The following is a 20,777-nucleotide window of genomic DNA, read 5'->3' as shown; positions in this document are numbered from 1 at the left end:
CATAACATTTGTTTCTTGTCAGATTAATGTCTATGAATTTGGGATATTTCTTCTGGCAACTGTTGACATGCTTCAGATGATAATCAGTATTACCCACAGCTGTTTTCAATTGAATACACACCATACTATTGAGTATCAAAGTATTTTACATGGAGTCAAGAAGATAATTCCAAGACAGTGTTCACGGAACCAGAAAACACGTCCTTGACGCTATAATAGAGACCTTTATAGAGCAATTAAATGTAGAAATTGACATTTTAATTTCTGTAAAATTTGTCATTAATATTTAGTAAAAAAGGGACAATTTTTATTTTTATTTAGGAAAGAGTGTGAACGGTTATTTTATGCTGTCGCGTGACAGAACCATCATGTGACATATTTATCTTTAGGTTATGCTTATATGTCTTCCAGTTGGATACACAATGAATGATCTAATTTTTGAATGGCAAGAAAATGCACCTGTGCAGATAGCAGATGGACTGACTCTTCCACAGTTTGTCCTAAAAGAAGAAAAAGACTTACGTTACTGTACCAAGCACTATAATACAGGTAATCCTCTCCTAATCCTCCTACCTGATCTTATTATTTCACTTTTTTCCTGTACTACTAATTTGCTTACATTTAAGTGTCTTTAAATATTGTGGGCATTTCATATTGATAAAAAATGGAATCTCAGCTAAAAGTCTCAAGAGCACTAAACAATTGTACAAAACATTATTATTACATGACATTATTATTTTGCTCTTTCTAACAAAATCTTAAGGCATAACTACATCAATTCATTACCAACCGACTTCAAGCCAAATTTCCTGAAAGTCATAAGACTCAACAAATTAAAAACAACTTGCAATTTGATTCAATAAAATTGCCTGGCACCATTTTGCACGTTGAAGATTGAATAACCTGAAGATTGCATCAACCAGAATGCAATCTCATGATGTCAGATTTGGGAGCAGAACTTCCCCATTTTGCCTTGCAGCTATAACATCACATGTCCTAGAACACCAAATCAAGGGGAACTATCACAGGACTATAAAAGATGAGGGCAGGGAAAACAACTGCCATTTTTAGATTTTACATCCCAGGGATAGCAAGTAAGAGTGCGCAATTTATTATTACAGAAAGAGATAGAAAGGCCTAAATCTGATTGTGGTGTACTGCTGCCATGATGAAGAACATTGTATTAGACACAGAAAAAACGGAGCAGAGAACACCATCCAATAAAAAACACTAATTTATTGATTCAAACAATTGAAAATACAAAAGGGTATACATACCAATATTGGCTTATACAGTAAAAAGGAAAAGGAGGAATACTAAGGCCAAAACAGACTGAGACTACCACTCCCATTTTCAAAGATTCAAGTGATAGGGAGGTGCAGGACCAACAGAGTCAGTGTGACTATGGATTGATTGATCTTTGATAGATTGCAATCCAGCACCTTGATAAAGCATTTTTTTTCTTAATGCACTGTAAACCTGTAAACAATGAGGGCAGAGTAATAATCCTCTGTCCTACTTTGCTACTGAAATAAAATACTGAAACTAAAGGGGGTTTTACACATAGCGATATCGCTAGCAATATCGCTAAAACGTCACTGATTTTGTGACGTTATAGCGATATTGCTAGCGATATCGCTATGTGTGATACTTACCTCTGACCGGCTCCATCTGTCTGTCGCTGATTGCGCGAGATTGGGCGGCTCCATTTCTCATCGTCTGCTTCCCGCTGGGCTTCCCGCTGTGACGACGAGCGACGCTGGACGCGGGCGGGAGGACGTCTTCATCGCTGTGTGTGAAAGGTGAGTATCGTCCGCTGCGTCGCTGCTGCATCGCTGTGAGATCTTTCTGTGTGAAAGCTCACTAGCGATCATTTAGCGATGCACCAGCGATCCTGACCGGGTCGGATCGCTGGTCGGATCGCTGGTGCATGTCTAAATGTAAAAGGGCCTTAAGGCTTGGGTGTGAGATAGAGTTTGCTTCCTAGCTTTTGAGACACAGATTAGATATTAGAAAAAACTTTTTGACAGTTAGAGTGATCAATGAGTGGAACAGGCTGCCACAAGAGGTGGTGAGTTCTCCTTCAATAGAAGTCTTCAAACTGAGGCTGGACAGACATATGTCTGGAATGATTTAGCGAATCCTGCTTTGAGCAGAGGGTTGGACCAGATGGCCCAGGAGGTCCCTTCCAACTCTACAATTTTGAGTGCCAAGTATTTTTGTATTTTTGTATATGTCTACGATTCTATGATTCTATGAGATGGAAAAACCATAAATTATATATTCTTTATACATTTCTTTTCTTTTTTTATTCTTCATACAATACCTGAATTTGAGGAATGCAGATGTGTCATGTGCTACAGTACCAGATGGAGAATGCTGCTAGGTGGAACAAATGCTGTTGTGGTGCTGCATCACAGAGCACAAATCATAATGGTACATGACAGCGAATGAAAAGTAAAAAAATGGATACAATGCTTACAGTGCTTGGAAAAATATTCCCTTTCCCACACAATGCAATCTTAAAATGAAATTACAATTTGGATATAGATTTTGAGAAAACTATGTTATCAAAATGAAAATCTCTAAAACGTTGTGTACCTATATTTTAAGAAATAAACAAACTAATTAAATACAGAATTATTCACAAACCTTGGTATGGTACAATTAAAATTCTCACTCAAATTCCCCAGATACATGAATAAAAGATTATTTAAAACTACATACCAGCCAAGGGATGCGCACAAGAATATGTGCAAAATGGCAACTCCTCATAGAGTACTTTTAAGACCAGTATACAGAACCAATGGGACATTGTGCATCATCCAGGTGTAATGCTTTGCTGTGTATACGGGACCTAATCCTTCCATAAAGAATGATGCTGATCAGGTACCTCTATGTATAAGAGCTTCCATGAATTGTGAATTACATGCACTAAATTTGAAAGTTAAATTTCAGTGATTCAACTTTAGCTGGACATATTTTTTCTGTAATGACCCAAGAAAAAAAAATCTACAGCTACTTGATATCTATTCCATGTAATAAATGGACAAGCCAAGTCTGCAAAATCTAAAGTCGATGTTTTACAGTGTCTCTTAGCTTTGGTTAAAACCAGGGATTTTTTTGTGATTTTTTTGCATTTTTCCTCATGTTGTCTCGAGAGTCATAACTTTTTTATTCCGTCAACATAGACATATGAGGTCTTGATTTTTTTCGGGACAACCTGTGAGTATGAAATACACTATTCTCTTAGCACTACAATGCACAGAAATGCAGGAAAAAATTCTAATTGAGATTAAATCATGAATAAAATATAATTTACTTGTTTACTTTTACAATGTCTGTCAATTTTTTCCCTTCCTCTAGGAAAGTTTACATGCATTGAAGTTCGATTCCATCTAGAGAGGCAGATGGGCTACTACCTGATTCAGATGTACATTCCCAGCCTTTTGATTGTGATTCTATCATGGGTTTCGTTTTGGATCAACATGGATGCAGCTCCAGCCAGAGTTGCCTTAGGGATAACTACTGTACTGACTATGACAACCCAGAGCTCTGGTTCCAGAGCTTCACTGCCTAAGGTAAGTAGCCTAAAACACATATTATATTGCTGTGTAGACTCATCCTCTTTGATTCCCTGGAGGTTCTTTTCCAGCACTCCCATGGTCCCTGCTGGTCTCTGCTTCCTGGTCCCATACTTGACACACTGGAAAAGTCCCCTCAACCAATTAATGGCTGTATTGGTGACCCATCACAACCAGTGATTTTCTTAGTGAGCATTTCCATCCATTTCTTGTGTGCCAAGACTGCTGAGACCACAGAAGACCATAAGAGCACAGGATCTGAGTGGAATGGAGGAGGGTAGTTTTCATTACTTTAAATATTTAGAGCAGTTCAAGGCATTTTAGAAAAAAATAGTTTCCTGGAACATCTCTTTAAAAACAATGGTAGCATTTTCTAAAATATTCTAGCAATTTTTCAACTGGTAAATTTATTAAACTGGAGATTTGCTTTGTACAATTTTTCTCTTGCTTTTGTTAGAATAATCTCCTGATGATATGCTGATCACATAGTTTTTCACTGCAAGAAGTCCAACGATAATTTTTTTCTGTAGGGGACACTGGCTGTACTTCAATTTTTCTGCAACTCCATGAAGCTTTACACAGCTATTCTTAATGGCTGCTGATGAAAGACACAAATGTGTCTGGGTCATCCAGACTGATCGACGCACTTTATAATAGCTCTTCCTCGTAAATGATGGTCATGAATGAGAAAATTCTCTGTATTAACTTACAATTTTTCCTCATGCTGTTTGAAAATTAGTTTCCCAATGAAGACAAAAAACCTTTAAAGGATCATTCTCAAATTGTTTCTTCGGGAGTGCACCGCTCCCAGCTTCCTGCTTTGTCCAGGGCACAGTGCTCCTGAAAATTGACAGCTGGCATCTTTCCTTTTGAATCATAGTTGAAACATATTGGGACTAAAACTATCGGGATTCAGCAATCTGGTCAGCGCAGACCCTGGTGGACAGTATAAGCTAGGCAACGACCTGTACACTATAAAATTAAAAACCCCTCTATTCTTGAGAACAGTGAGGATTTTAATAAAATGCAAATTGCTAATTTTCTTGTTTTTATAAGCATTTTGCAACTTTATCCAGTTACGAACTTGAAACAACCCTTTAAGTTACATGATGCAGAAAATTAGATTGATAAAAAATAAAGATTAGTTGTAAAGCTCTTAAAATGTAATGATAATTAAGCAAATGTGAAATATTATGTTGATGGGGAGGCAAACTGAGCATGACAAAGTGTAGAAAATATTACTAACTAGCTGAAGAGCCCGGCGTTGCCTGGGCATAGTAACCAACTGTGGTTAGTTATAGCAAATTATAATGATTATATTGCACATAAAAACCGTGCATCTAATCCTATCCTGTGTGATACTGACTGCTGAGCCGCGTATCTAATCATATTCTGTGTTATACTGTCTGCTGAGCCGTGTATCTAATACTATTCTGTGTGATACTGACTGCTGAGTCATGTATCTAATCCTATCCTGTGTGATACTGTCTGCTGAGTCATGTATCTATTCCTATCCTGTGTGATACTGACTGCTGAGCTGTGCATCTAATCCTATCCTGTGTGATACTGACTGCTGAGCTGTGTATATAATCCTATCCTGTGTGATACTGACTGCTGAGCCGTGTATCTAATCCTATCTTGTGTTATACTGACTGCTGAGCTGTGTATATAATCCTATCCTGTGTGATACTGACTGCTGAGCTGTGTATCTAATCCTATCTTGTGTGATACTGACTGCTGAGCTGTGTATCTAATCCTATCCTGTGTGATACTGCCTGTTGAGCCATGTGTCTAATCCTCTCCTGTGTGATACTGACTACTGAGCTGTGTATCTAATCTTATCCTGTGTGATACTGACTGCTGAGCCGTGTATTTAATCCTATCCTGTGTGATACTGGTCTCCCCCTGTAGTCTGTGTCAGAGGGTGGTCTGTGTTGGCACGGTAATAAATTGTGTCATTTCCAGCTTTACAGAAGGACGATAACACCATAGAAATGATAAGAATAACACTAGAACTACTGAGGTAGTCATTTTGACTACTTCGCACTATGTATTTCTCCTCTGTGACTACATTTTTTGGAATTCCGGCTTGAGACTCGGTGACTTTTCCTCAAATAGGATGTTAAAAAAGATTTTGTGGCAATAAATAATTTAGGTGCAAAAATTGCGCATTTATTTCAACATTCACCTATAACTACTAAAGGTAGTCATTTTGAATACCTGCTATATTTTGCTGTCCTTTTGTCACTAAAAGTTGCTGTAAAGTTTTGTGCATAATTTTTTCACTGTATCTTATTTACCCTAATGTTCATATAGATGTAGTTCAATTCAGTCAACTTTTCACATTTTCATTGTGTTACCTGGTTGTATTATGACTGGGGAATACCGTTATGCAAAGCGATAATGTCTAGGGACCGTTTTGTACAAATTATGCATTACCTCAGATTTGATGAGAAGTCCAATCGATCGCAGAGACTGCAAACCGACAAATTTGCTCTCTTTTCTATTGTGTGGGACATGTTTATTGTCAATTGCATTGCTTGTTATAAACCTGGCCCATACATTACGGTTGATGAACAACTTTTCCCAAGCAAAACCAGGTGTCCTTTCACACAGTATATACCTTCCAAGCCAGATAAATATGGCCATAAATTTTGGCTAGCTGTAGATAAGGATAGTAAATATGTTGTAAATGGCTAACCTTATCTGGGTAAAGATGATTCACACCGTGCTGATGACCGTTTAGCTGACCACGTAGTCATGAAACTATTGCAGCCGTTTTTGAAAAAAGGTCGAAATGTAACCACTGATAATTATTTTACATCAGTAAAACTTGCCAAACAGCTAAAAAGCCAGGGAACGACTATCGTGGGAACGCTAAATAAGATAAGACGAGAAGTGCAGTGAGAAGAAATAAAAACAATGAAAGAAAAGTTGTACAGCACTAAAGTCTATAAAAATGAGTTTTATAATGAAACAAAATATGGAGTAGATGTAGTAGATCAGATGGTACGCAAATACAGCACAAGAACAGGTACTAGGAGATGGCCTGTTCACGCATTTGAAAATACCTTAGACTTAGCAGGTATAAATGCTTGGATATTATACAAGGAGATGACCACCGGACAAATGTCACGCAAGGCATTTTTGCAAAAGCTTGTTACAGAGTTGAGTGGTCTGTATGTTGTATCTAGGGGAAAGGGTGGCATGTCCCAAGTTGCTACATCTTCACATGTGATGTCTCAAAAAAAATTTTGCCAGATAAAAGCAAAATGCAAAAATAATCGATCTGTTGGAAATTGTATGACTTGCCATAAGTCTTTGTGTGGGCAATGTACCGCTGTAATTGAAAGACGATGCCTGAAATGCGAATCAACAAATGTTTAGAAAGTTACCGGTTGTACTTCATAATAACGGTTGGTCGGTTTTATTGAGATTCTGCGCCATATTTTCATTTTTCTTCTCCTTCACTTACATTTTTTCTGCTTGTTGTTCTTGAGTTGTTGTTTATATGTGTGCACTTTAATAATAAATTATTTTAAAACGTCTATTATTATTGTTTTACTTAGTTTACTTTTGTTATTTCCTGTAGAAAAATATGAAAAAAAATCAGAAAAAAAACATTCCAAAGCATTACTGTTGGATCTCACAATAATAATACATTAAAAAAAATAATTATTAATAAATAACCACAAATGAAACTCTAATAATAAACAAAAACAAGTCAGTAGTCAAAATGACTACATTCAGTAGTTCTAGTAGGTGTCACGAGTACAGTAGTTCTAGTGATAATAGGCCTCAGTTACCACAACTGTCTACAAAGAAAACTGTTGCTGATAGCAACCAATCACAGCTCATTTTTCATCTTTTAAACAGCTCTAGGACAGTGTGGCGAGTTTTGAGTGGCGACTTTTGTGTTTCGACTTTTATGTGGCGAGGTTGGTGTATGTGTGGTGAAATGTGTGCTGAGGGTGGTATATGTGTTGAAGCATGTGGTAGTGTGTGGCGCATTTTGTGTGTGTGTTCATATCCCCGTGTGTGGTGAGTATCTCATGTCAGGGCCCCACATTAGCAACTGTACGGTATATACTCTTTGGCACCATCGCTCTCATTCTTTCAGTCCCCCTTGTTCACATCTGGCAGCTGTCAATTTGCCTCCAACACTTTTCCTTTCACTTTTTCCCCATTATGTAGAGAGGGGCAAAATTGTTTGGTGAATTGGAACGTGCGGGGTTAAAATTTCACCTCACAACATAGCCTATGACGTTCTCGGGGTCCAGACGTGTGACTGTGCAAAATTTTGTGGCTGTAGCTACAACGGTGCAGATGCCAATACATACATACACTTTTTCCCCATTATGTAGGTAGGGGCCAAATTGTTTGGTGAATTGGAACGCGTGGGGTTAAAATTTTGCCTCACAACATAGCTTATGACGCTCTTGGGGTCCAGACGTGTGACTGTGCCAAATTTTGTGCCTGTAGCTACGACGGTGCAGATGCCAATCCCGGACATACACACACACATACACATTGAGCTTTATATATTAGATGGCAATTCAAAGTAATAAAAACCCATAGAATACATTTCCAAATTCATTAATGACAAAATAATTAAATTATAGCAGCATTTCAATTATAAGTTTTATCATTATGATAAAGTTAACAACTGCAAAAGTTGTTCGGAGGGACTAAAAATTAGTCATGAAGTAATATAGACATGCATATGCATGAAGATTGAGGTTAACTTGTCTACAGGACTTGCCTAAGTTAAGGAGCTCTGTTAATGGTCCCTTATAATTGCTAACATTTCTAATTTTTATATTCTTATTAGACAATTATTCCAAACTGCTGAGAGCTTCAGAAACTTGAAAAGCTAAAAATTGAGCCCTTAGTAGTTTACACCTTTAAATAGTTAATTGGAATAATGATGATGAAAACTAATGTAAGGAGATCATGTCAGGTCACCTGACGCTATGAAAATGCTCATATGACTTTTTATTCCTTTATCCAGGCTTTTCAGAAATATTTTTCTGCACAACCGCAGATATTTGATTTAATTTAAATTGATATACAGCACTTAACTGCATGGTATTGAACCAGGACTAGTCCTGTACGGCATTTTCTCACTGAGACTTGTTTGGGTTCAGTAGTTGCAGTTTTGCCCCCTGACTATGATGCAAACTGGAGGAGAAAGAATGGTAATTAGCTCACCTTCCAGTGAGCCCCAATGTAAAAATGTTAAAACCTAGCTTTTACTGTGTAATTGAAAGCATGGTGAGAAAAAACAAAAAGACAAGAAAAAATTAAGGAACAATAAGCTTACGCATTTCGGATTAGCAAAAGCTATGGCTAAGGGTTGATAATCTGAAACACGTAATCTTATGGATCCTTAATATTTTTTATCTTTTTGTTTTTTCTCACTATGGACGTTCTCGACCACTTTTGACAGGGCTGACAGTGCCAGCACTGCCCAGGTCTTCACAGTTTGTGCTCCTTCTGGCAACTTGTTTCCCCTCTCACCATACTGTTATGCAAAGGGCTATTGTCAGAGCTTTGACAGGAGAACTAAGGAGAACCTGTGCTCATTATAAATCCTCATTCTTGTGTAAGTTAGACTATAGGGGTTTTCCAAGTACTGGACAACACCTTTAGGCTGTATGCCCACGTTGCGTTTTTTAAGCGTTTCCGCAGGGCTTTTAGACAAGCGTTTCTGCTGCAGAAACGCTTAAGAAAAGCATCTAATGTAGTAGAATGGAAAACGCACATGTTGTGCTAATGGTGCGTTTTTTTCCGCTGCGGAAACGCTTAGCAAAAAAAAAAACGCAGCATGTTTATTAATTGTGTGGAATCGCGTGCGATTCCGCATACATACACTGTAATTGCAAAAACGCATAGGAAAACGCATGTCAAAACACTTGACAATCGCGTCAAAAATGCGTGTCAAAAAGCGCATGCGATTTCCCTGGCAAGGTCATGCGTTTCTGCTCAGGAAAAAAACACTTGAAAATCGCTACGTGGGCACATAGCCTAAATCTATGAGGGTTTATGTTTTTAGTGCAGCAAAAATGAACTCTTGCCTCTTTGTCCCATTGGGTGCCATTTCTTAAGTCCGCCTCTGACCCTCACTGCATCTACTCTTTTCTTTTCTTTGCTTTTCTAACGTTGCTTTGTGAGCAAGAACAGGAGGTGTTACAAATGTTTGCTGAACTAGCTCTCTTTGGGCTAGCTGTATGATCTATAAATAATAAATAGGGCATTTATGCTACAAGAGCTGAAATCACTTTGATTTACAGATGTAACGTGGTTGGATAACCAGGGATAGCTTTATCCCTATTCCCAAGATGGTAATTGCATGTTACAGTTGCGTTTTATTTTTCACAGTTCACAAAAATAACTTACTTTCCTAGCAATAATGTATTTTTGAAGACTAAATAGCCTTATGCGTAAGGATGCTTTTAAATGGAAGAGATCTAATTGTAAACTCATAAGATGTTAGATAACTTAACCCATTCCCGACAATGCCGGTGTACAGAATTTGCCGACCGGTGGAATAATCAGGCTCAGGATCTGAGCCCGCTCCAAAACAGTGGATGCCAGCTGTGTTATAGAGCCACCTACACCACTAATAGCTGCTACCACAGCTAGGTCCAATTGCTGCCAGCTGTATAGGACCCATCGCATCTTCTCAATACAATCACAGGGAGTTTCTGAATCAATATAGCAATTGTGTGGTTCAAAACCATTAAAGTAACTAAAACATAAAGTAAAAAGAAAAATGTAAAAAAAAAGAATAAATAAAAAATATAAAAGTTTGAATCACCCCCCCTTTCCAAGTTTGAAATCAAAAGACAGAAAATTACTCCATCATGAAGAAGTTAAATTCCCATCATTGCCCTCCAAAACCATCTGCATAACATATGCAGCCTGAATTTACGACAAGCAAAAGTCAGCAGAGGGTTGGACTTTCTTGAAGGTCCTCTACTTGCACAAGAAAGCTACTAAAAATGTAAAACCTGTATCCCGTGTAAGGGAGTGAGTGACTCTATAGAAATGCACAATGAAGCTTGTGTGAACGAATGTTGATATCTAGTGATTAGGGACTATAGGGATGGGAAATAAAAGCAACATCTTAGGAACCAAAAGAAAAATGACTGGTTGCTCAGAAGGAAGGAAAAGGCTAGATGGACCGAGACACGTGAACTACTGTGACACAGAAAGAAAATATAAAAACCACTGAGGCCAAAGCAGAGGGTGAGTCATTGTCCAGACTTGTATCAAATAACATGCAGTGTAATCTGAACTGGCTTACAGTGGAATCCTAGAAAAGTGTGACTAGAGACTGATAACTGTCTTTGGTAGTGAAGTCATACAGGGGTTATTTCATAGGCCACAAGAAATAATTAAAGGGATGGATTTTGATCATGTGAGCTGAAGGCCAGGAGGCCTTGTTAAGGGGACAGACTTTTAATGGGTGAGCTAAAGGTCAGGAGGCCTAGTTAAAGGGAGAGATGTAGATTGGGAGAGCAGGAGGCCTAGATAATGGTACAAAACTTTCTGATCGTGTGAGAAACAGGCATGGAGGACTGATCAATGGTACAAAAGGGACTTAAGCTATGCTCTAGAAATCAGAGTCAGCCAGAAGATGTCATTGGCTCAAGGAGCTGCCAGAGGCCTACAGAGTAAGACATGCAACCTAGTGCGGGTGTAGCACTGATTCCTGTTAGGGTCTGTTGTGATAACCACCATCAAAAGTCAGAGGGGCTGAGTAAAGGCCTTTATAGAAATGGCACGGACAACGGAATAGTATATTCTTCCTAAATATCGTCTTTGTGCATTATAAAGTTGATGCTTGTGATTTAGACGTTTTTCTATAAGCCAGTTCTTGAATAAATGAAAATAACTGTTATATGTATTACTGAAAGCTAGGGACTTTTTAGCCAACAAGTAGCTTATTGGTGCCTCACTTCTAAATGTGGTAGTGCCAGGTTTATTATTTTATTGGGCAGTGTCTAGGGCCTTAATGATAGAGTTAGGGGCAGACCAGTACTATTAACCCCTTTCTGACATCAGACAAACTATCCCGTCCATGGGACCCGGGCCTCTATGCCCATGGACGGGATAGTGCGTCTAGCGCGATCAGCGGCACCCACGTGGTGAGCGCCGCTGAGCGCGGCTGGGTGTCAGCTGATTATCACAGCTGACACCCAGCACTATGTGTCAGGGGAGGTCACGGACCGCCCCGACACGTTGACCCCTTGCACACCGCGATCAAACACGATCGCGGTGTACCGGGGGTTAAAGGGAAGCATCGGCAGGGAGGGGGCTCCCTCCGTGCTTCTCTGAGCCCCCCACAGCAGCGCAATGTGCAGCGCTGCTGCAGGGGGCTCTTTCCCTGCAGGTCCCCGGATCCAAGATGGCGACGGGGACCTTCGGGGGCCTGCAGGGAGCTGGCTTCCTCAGTGCCTTCAAAGTGCAGGCAAGGAGGAAACCTGCACACTGCCTGTGACAGATTGCTGATCTGTCACAGTGGATCAGCGAGCTGTCACAGGACACTGATGTTCCCCCTGGGACAACCTAATAAAGTTGAAAAAAAAAGTGTAAAAATAATTTTTAAAAAAATCGCTAAATAAATAATAAAAAAAAATATTCCCTAATAAATTCAAATAAAAAACAAACAAACAATAAAAGTACACATATTTGGTATCGCCGCGTCCGTAACAACCTGCCCTATAAAACTGTCCCATTAGTTAACCCCTTTAGTGAACCCCTTAAAAAATAAAAATAAAAAACCAAGCAAAAATTAATGATTTATTATCATACCGCCGAACAAAAAGTGCAATAACGCGCAATCAAAAAGACGCATATAAATATCCATGGTATCGCTGAAAACGTCATCTTGTCCCACAAAAAATGAACTGCCACACAGCATCATCAGAGAAAAAATAAAAAAGTTATAGCTCGCAGAATAAAGTGATGCAGAAATAATTATTTTTTATATAAAAAAATGACATAAATGAGGTATCGCTGTAACGGTACTGACCTGAAGAATAAAACCGCTTAATCAATTTCAGCACACGCGGAACGGTGTAAACGCACCCCCCAAAAGAAATTCATGAAACGCTGGTTTTTGTTCATTCTGCGTCACAAAAATCGGAATAAAAAGCGATAAAAAAATGTCACGTGCCCGAACATGATACCAATAAAAACATCAACTCGTCCCGCAAAAACTAAGACCTCACATAACTCAGTGGGTCAAAATACAGAAAAATTATAGCTCTCAATATGTGGTGATGCAAAAACTATTTTTACAATAAAAAGCGTCTTCTAGCGTGTGACAGCTGCCAAAAATAAAAACCACCATAAATAGTAAATCAAACCCCCCATTACCACCCCCTTAGTTAGGGAAAAATAATAAAATTAAAAAAATGTATTTCTTTCCATTTTTCCATTAGGGCTAGGGTTAGGGCTAGGGTTAGGGCTAGGGTTAGGGCTGTGATCAGGGTTAGGGGTGTGTTGGGGTTAGGGTTGGAGTTAGAATTGGGGGGTTTCCACAGTTTGGGCACATCAGGTGCTCTCCAAATGCAACATGGTGTCTGATCTCAATTCCAGCCAATTCTGCATTGAAAAAGTCAAATGCTGCTCCTTCCCTTCCAAGCTCTGCCATGCGCCCAAACAGTGTTTTATCCCCACATATGGGGTATCAGCCTACTCAGGACAAATTGCAAAACAACTTTTGGGGACCTATTTCTCCTGTTGCCCTTAGGAAAATAAAAAATTGAGGACAAAAATATCATTTTTGTGGGAAAAAAATATGATTTTTTTATTTTCACGCCCGGGCGTTATAAACTTCTGTGAAGCCCTTGGGGGTTCAAAGTGCTCACCACACATCTTGATAAGTTCCGTGGGGGGTCTAGTTTCCAAAATGATGTCATTTGTGGGGGGTTTCCACTGTTTAGGTACATCAGGGGCTCTCCAAAGGCAACATGACACCCGCAGACCATTCCATTAAAGTCTGCGTTCCAAAACGTCACTACTTCCCTTCAGAGCCCCGACGTGTGCCCATACAGTAGTTTTCTCCCACATATGGGGTATCAGTGTACTCAGGACAAATTGGACAACAACTTTTGGAGTCCATTTTCTCCTGGAATCCTTGGGAAAATAAAAAAATTGGGGACTAAATGATCATGTTTGTGGAAAAAATACGATTTTTTTATTTTCACGCCCGGGCATTATAAACTTCTGTGAAGCCCTTGGGGGTTCAATCTGCTCACCACACATCTAGATAAGTTCCTTAGGGGGTCTAGTTTCCAAAATGGTGTGATTTGTGGGGGGTTTCCACTGTTTAGGTACATCAGGGGCTCTCCAAAGGCAACATGACACCCACAGACCATTCCATCAAAGTCTGCATTTTTTTAAACATCACTACTTCCCTTCCGAGTCCAGATGTGTGCCCATACAGTAGTTTTCTCCCACATATGGGGTATCAGCGTACTCAGGACAAAATGCACAATAACTTTTAGGGTCCTGTTACCCTTGGGAAAGTAAGAATTGAGGGTGAAAAGATCATTTTTGTGAAAAAAATATGATTTTATAATTGTACAGCTGTACATTATAAACTTATGTGAAGCCCTTGGGGGTTAAAAGTTCTCACCAATCATCTAGATAAGTTTCTTGGGGAGTCTAGTTTCCAAAATGGTGTCATTTGTGGGGGGTTTCCACTGTTTTGGTACATCAGGGTCTCTCCAAATGCGACATGGTGTCCGATCTCAATTCCAGCCAGAAAAAGTCAAATGGCGCTGCTTACCTTCCGAGCTCTGCCATGCACCCAAATAGTCGTTTACACCCACATATGGGGCATCAACGTACTCAGGACAAATTGCACAATAACTTTTAGGGTCCTGTTACCCTTGGGAAAGTAAGAATTGAGGGTGAAAAGATCATTTTTGTGGAAAAAATATGATTTTATAATTGTACGGCTGTACATTATAAACTTCTGTGAAGCTCTTGGGGATTCAAAATTCTCACCACATATCTAGATAAGTTCCTTGGGGGGTCTAGTTTCCAAAATGGGGTCGCTTGTGGGGGGTTTCCACTGTTTAGGTACATCAGGGACTCTCCAAACTTGACATGGCGTCCGATCAGAATTCCAGCCAATTTTGCATTGAAAAATTCAAACGGCGCTCCTTCCCTTCTGAGCTCTGCCATGCGCCGAAACAGTGGTTCCCCCCACATATCAGGTATCAGCATGCTCAGGACAAATTGCACAATAACTTTTCCAGTCCAATTTCTCCTTTTACCCTTGGTAAAATAAAAAAAATTGAACCTGAATATTTTTTTGGTGAAAAAAAGTTAAATGTTCATTTTTTTTTAAATATTCAAAAAATTCCTGTGAAGCACCTGAAGGGTTAATAAACTTCTTGAATGTGGTTTTGAGCACCTTGAGGGGTGCAGTTTTTAGAATGGTGTCACTTTCGGGTATTTTCTATCATATAGACCCCTCAAAGTGGCTTCAAATGTGATGTGGTCCGTAAAAATAAAATGGTGTTGTAAAAATGAGAACTCGCTGGTCAACTTTTAACCCTTATAACTTCCTAACAAAAAATAATTTTGGTTCCAAAATTGTGCTGATGTAAAGTAAACATGTAGGAAATGTTACTTATTAAGTTTTTTGTGTGCTGTATCTCTGTGATTTAAGGGCATAAAAATTCAAAGTTGGAAAATTGCGAAATTTTCAAAATTTTCGCCAAATTTCCATTTTTTTCCCAAATAAACGCAAGTTATATAAATGAAATTTTACCACTAGCATGAAGTACAATATGTCACAAGAAAACAGTGTCAGAATCACCGGGATCCATGGAAGCGTTTCAGAGTTATTACCTCATAAAGGGACAGTGGTCAGAATTGTAAAATTTGGCCCGGTCATGAACGTGCAAACCACCCTTGGGGGTAAAGGGGTTAAAGTTAACGATCAATTCAAAAATTGTGTACTAATTTATTGTCTGTGACTTGTGAATTTCCATTTACTAGATATTGTATTTTGATTTCTTGAATTCTAAATAGTTAATAAATAACGTTGTTCTACTATCACCACTGAGTCAGCATTTCTGTGCCGCTGCATTCTCGCACCTGTTTACACCTGCACCCTTTACCTGTTGAGTTTTTTTTTTTTTTTTTCTTTTTTTTTTTTGGAAGTGCATTGAGCAGCAAGGTGGTGTGCTGGTGAAAGGGGCAAAAAAAAAAAAAAAACTCTTCTACCTGAGCGAGTGTGAACAAGCTGAGTGTGACCTGAGCGTAAGTGCGAACTGTGGTAAGTGTGTGACTTGAGATTCTGTGAAGAGGTGTTTGGAAAACATATAACAAATACCTGTGTGAGTTGCTGAATTGTAGGTTGCTGAGTGCTTTCTACCTGTTCAATTTTTGGGGGGCTTGGGGGCTTGTTTAACCTATTTTTTCTCTCTACAGGGTTAATCTCTTATTTTACTATCTGTTTTAAGGGTTAACTATATTGCATTTAAATCTTGAGGTGTAACTATATTCACAAGGGGTTAATTAAGGGTGGGAGTTCATACAGTAATTAAGGGTTTATAAGGGGCAGCTGGTTGGGGCTCAACTCCTTTTGGAAGTGCATTGAGCAGCAAGGTGGTGTGCTGGTGAAAGGGGCCAAAAAAAAAAAAAACTCTTTTAAATCTTCTACCTGAGCGAGTGTGAACGAGCTGAGTGTAACCTGAGCGTAAGTGCGAACTGTGGTAAGTGTGTGACTTGAGATTATGTGACTTTGGATTCAGGGAGTTTCCAAGGGAGGCCTTACTGAATTGCTGTTATATTATATTAATACTTTTTTTTTTTTTTTTTTAATTTATTTTTGCTTATCTTATTGTCTGGTGCAATCCCCATTAGGATGTGCTCCACTATTGCCAATGCCATCCAGTGCACGTCTTGCCGCATGTATGAAATCCTTGAACAGCCGGTCGAGGGTGCATACTGCTGTGCGAGATGTGAGCACGTTGTGCATTTGGAAGCCCAGATACTGGATCTAAATGTGCAGCTGGCAACACTGAGATCCATAGACAATATGGAAAGGAGTCTTCTGCTCACTGAGCAGACGCTCAATGGGATAGATGAGGCGGGGGATGCTAGGTTGGAGCTGCAGGACAATGAAGCAGCTAGCTGGGTGACAGTTAGAAGGCGGGGTAGAGGGAAGAGCACCAGGGAGGCTAGTCCTGATCTGGCACACCCCAATAAGTTTGCTAAGTTGGCAGATGAGGGGAGTGTTAGTGCAGGAGTAGCACTGCTGCAGCAAGGCATGTCCTCTGAAAGCCGGAGGAGTGTCTGCTCCAGTAAGGGGGGAAATAGGAGAGGAGGGCAGGCCAGACAGGTTCTGGTAGTGGGAGACTCAATTATTAGGGGAACAGATAGGGCAATCTGTCACAAAGACAGGGATCGTCGAACGGTGTGCTGCCTACCTGGCGCTCGAGTCCGACACATCGCTGATCGGGTTGACAGATTACTGGGAGGGGCTGGTGAGGATCCAGCGGTCATGGTGCACATTGGCACAAATGACAAAGTTAGAGGTAGGTGGAAGGTCCTTAAAGATGATTTCAGGGAATTAGGCTGTAAGCTTAAAGCAAGGACCTCCAAGGTGGTATTTTCGGAAATACTTCCTGTACCACGTGCCACGACAGAGAGGCAACGGGAGATTAGGGAGGTTAATAAGTGGCTCAGGAATTGGTGTAGGAAGGAGGGGTTTGGGTTCCTGCAGAACTGGGCCGACTTCTCAGTTGGCTACAGGCTCTACGCTAGGGATGGGCTGCACCTCAATGGGGAGGGTGCAGCTGTGCTGGGGGAGAAAATGGCTAGAAGGTTGGAGGAGTGTTTAAACTAGGGACGGGGGGGAGGGTATTCCTTTTATAGGAGGGGAAGACAGTGCAGCTAGAGACCTGGGCACAAATAATGACATTGGGGGTGGGGGTGGCATGGGGGGTGGGGTTAGAACAGTTAATAATTTAAGAAAGAATAGAGGTACAGAGAGATACATAAAGTGCATGTATACTAATGCCAGAAGACTCACCAACAAAATGGAGGAATTGGAGTTAATGTTGTTGGAACATAATTATGACATGGTGGGGATATCTGAGACATGGCTGGACGAGAGCCACGACTGGGCGGTTAATTTACAGGGCTATAGTCTGTTCAGAAATGACCGAACAAATAAGCGAGGGGGAGGCGTGTGTTTATATGTAAAATCATCCTTAAAACCCATCCTTCGTGATAATATATATGAATCTAATGAAAATGTAGAGTCCCTGTGGGTAGAGATAAGGGGAGGGGGGAAAAATAATAAATTACTGATAGGGGTTTGTTATAAGTCTCCAAAAATAATGGAAGCAACAGAGAATATCCTCATAAAGCAAATAGATGAAGCTGCGACTGAAGGAGAAGTCATTATTATGGGGGACTTCAACTACCCTGAAATACATTGGGGAACAGAAACCTGCAGTTCCAGCAAAGGTAATAGGTTTTTGACTACTATGAGAGACAATTACCTTTCACAACTGGTTCAGGACCCAACAAGAGGGGGGCACTGCTAGACCTAATATTAACCAACAGGCCAGACCGCATATCAAATGTAAGGGTTGGGGGTCACATGGGTAACAGTGATCACAAATTAATAAGTTTTCATGTATCCTTTAATAAGATGTGTAGTAGAGGGGTTACAAGGACACTAAACTTCAGGAAAGCAAATTTCCAACGGATGAGAGATGATCTTGGTGGAATTAACTGGGACGATATCCTGAGACATAAAAATACACAAAGAAAATGGGAGATGTTTATTAGCATCCTGAATAGGACCTGTGCACAATATATACCGCATGGGAATAAACATGCGAGAAATAGGAAGAAACCACTATGGCTAAATAGAGCTGTAAGGGGCGCAATAAGGGACAAAAATAAAGCATTTAGCGAATTAAAGCAAATAGGTAGTGATGAGGCATTAACTAAATACAGAAGATTAAATAAATTCTGTAAAAAGCAAATCAAGACAGCAAAGATTGAGACAGAGAGACTCCTTGCCAGAGAAAGTAAAAATAATCCCAAAATATTCTTTAACTACATAAATAGTAAGAAACTAAAAAATGATAGTGTTGGCCCCCTTAAAAATAGTCTGGGTGAAATGGTGGATGAGGATGAGGAAAAAGCCAATATGCTAAATGACTTTTTTTCAACAGTGTTTACACAAGAAAATCCCATGACGGATAACATGATCAGGGATGAAAATTCTCTGTTAAATGTCACCTGCTTAACCCAGCAGGAAGTACGGCGGCGTCTAAAAATCACTAAAATTGACCAGTCCCCGGGCTCGGATGGGATACACCTCCGAGTACTGCAGGAATTAAGCACAGTCATAGATAGACCATTATTTTTAATCTTTAAAGATTCCATAATAACAGGGTCTGTACCACAGGACTGGCGTATAGCAAATGTGGTGCCAATATTCAAAAAGGGGACAAAAACTGAACTTGGAAATTATAGGCCAGTAAGTTTAACCTCAACTGGGGGTAAAATCCTGGAGGGTTTTCTAAGAGATACTATACTGGAGTATCTGGAGAAGAATAACCTCATGACCCAATATCAACATGGGTTTACAAGGGACCGTTCCTGTCAGACTAATCTGATAAGCTTTTATGAAGAGGTAAGTTCCGGACTGGACCAAGGGAATGCAGTGGATGTGGTGTACATGGACTTTTCAAAAGCTTTTGATATGGTGCCACACAAAAGGTTGATACATAAAATGAGAACAATGGGGATAGGGGAAAATGTATGTAGGTGGGTTAAGAGCTGGCTCAGGGATAGGAAACAAAGGGTGGTTACTAATGGAGCACACTCAGACTGGGTCACGGTTAGCAGTGGGGTACCACAGGGGTCAGTTTTGGGCCCGCTTCTTTTTAACATATTTATTAATGACCTTGTAGGGGGCATAGAGAGTAGAATTTCAATATTTGCAGATGACACTAAACTCTGCAGGGTAATCAATACAGAGGAGGACAATTTTATATTACAGAAGGATTTATGTAAACTAGAAGCTTGGGCTGATAAATGGCAAATGAGCTTTAATGGGGATAAATGTAAGGTCATGCACTTGGGTAGAACGAACAAGATGTATAATTATGTGCTTAATTGTAAAACACTGGGCAAAACAGTCACTGAAAAAGACCTGGGTGTATGGGTGGACGACAAACTCACATTTAGCGGCCAGTGTCAGGCAGCTGCTGCAAAGGCAAATAAAATAATGGGATGCATTAAAAGAGGCATAGATGCTCATGAGGAGAACATAATTTTACCCCTATATAAGTCACTAGTGCGACCACACTTAGAATACTGTGTACAGTTCTGGTCTCCGGTGTATAAGAAAGACATAGCTGAACTGGAGCGGGTGCAGAGAAGAGCGACCAAGGTTATTAGGGAACTAGGGGGTCTGCAATACCAAGACAGGTTATTACATTTGGGGTTATTTAGTTTGGAGAATCGAAGGCTTAGGGGTGATCTTATTACAATGTATAAATATATGCGGGGACAATACCAAGAGCTTTCTAATGATCTTTTTACTCTTAGACCTGTGACGGGGACAAGGGGGCATCCTCTACGTCTGGAGGAAAGAAGGTTTAAGCATACTCACAGACGCAGATTCTTTACTGTAAGAGCAGTGAGACTATGGAACTCTCTGCCATATGATGTTGTAATGAGTGATTCCCTACTAAAATTTAAGAAGGGACTGGATGCCTTTCTTGAAAAGTATAATATTACAGGGTATATACACTAGTTTCCTTAATATTGCGTTGATCCAGGGAGCAAGTCTGATTGCCGTATGTGGAGTCAGGAAGGAATTTTTTTCCCCAATGTGAAGCTTACTTGTTGCCACATGGGTTTTTTTTGCCTTCCTCTGGATCAACATGTTAGGGCAAGTTAGGATAGGATATGGGTTGAACTAGATGGACTTAAAGTCTCCCTTCAACCTTAATAACTATGTTACTATGTTACTATGTTAATCCCATTGCAGTTCTGAAGTCCACAAACTTAGCTCTTGATAATGGCTTTGTCATACCATCGGCTATCATCTTGTCAGACTCGCAATAAACAAACTCGAGCACACCACGTTCCACTAAGTCATGTAAGTGGTGATGTTTTAAATCAATG

General features: G+C 39.9%; 1 protein-coding gene across 3 annotated transcripts in view; it reads left to right on the top strand.

Moving 5' to 3' along the window:
• GLRA3 (glycine receptor alpha 3) overlaps nucleotides 1–20,777 on the top strand; it is a 419,963-nt gene that overhangs the window by 267,458 nt on the left and 131,728 nt on the right. For all 3 annotated transcript variants that reach the window (XM_073577590.1, XM_073577598.1, XM_073577603.1), the window contains exons 6-7: nucleotides 412–549; nucleotides 3,367–3,581. In XM_073577590.1, coding sequence (XP_073433691.1) covers nucleotides 412–549; nucleotides 3,367–3,581 — 353 coding nt within the window. The remainder of the gene's footprint in view (nucleotides 1–411; nucleotides 550–3,366; nucleotides 3,582–20,777) is intronic.

Source organism: Dendrobates tinctorius, unplaced genomic scaffold (genome assembly GCF_039654945.1).
Source record: "Dendrobates tinctorius isolate UK_male_01 unplaced genomic scaffold, ASM3965494v1 ptg000008l, whole genome shotgun sequence".
Lineage (NCBI taxonomy): Eukaryota > Metazoa > Chordata > Amphibia > Anura > Dendrobatidae > Dendrobates > Dendrobates tinctorius.
The sequence above is the reverse complement of the archived record's forward strand: the minus strand, read 5'-3'. Positions and strand labels throughout refer to the sequence as shown.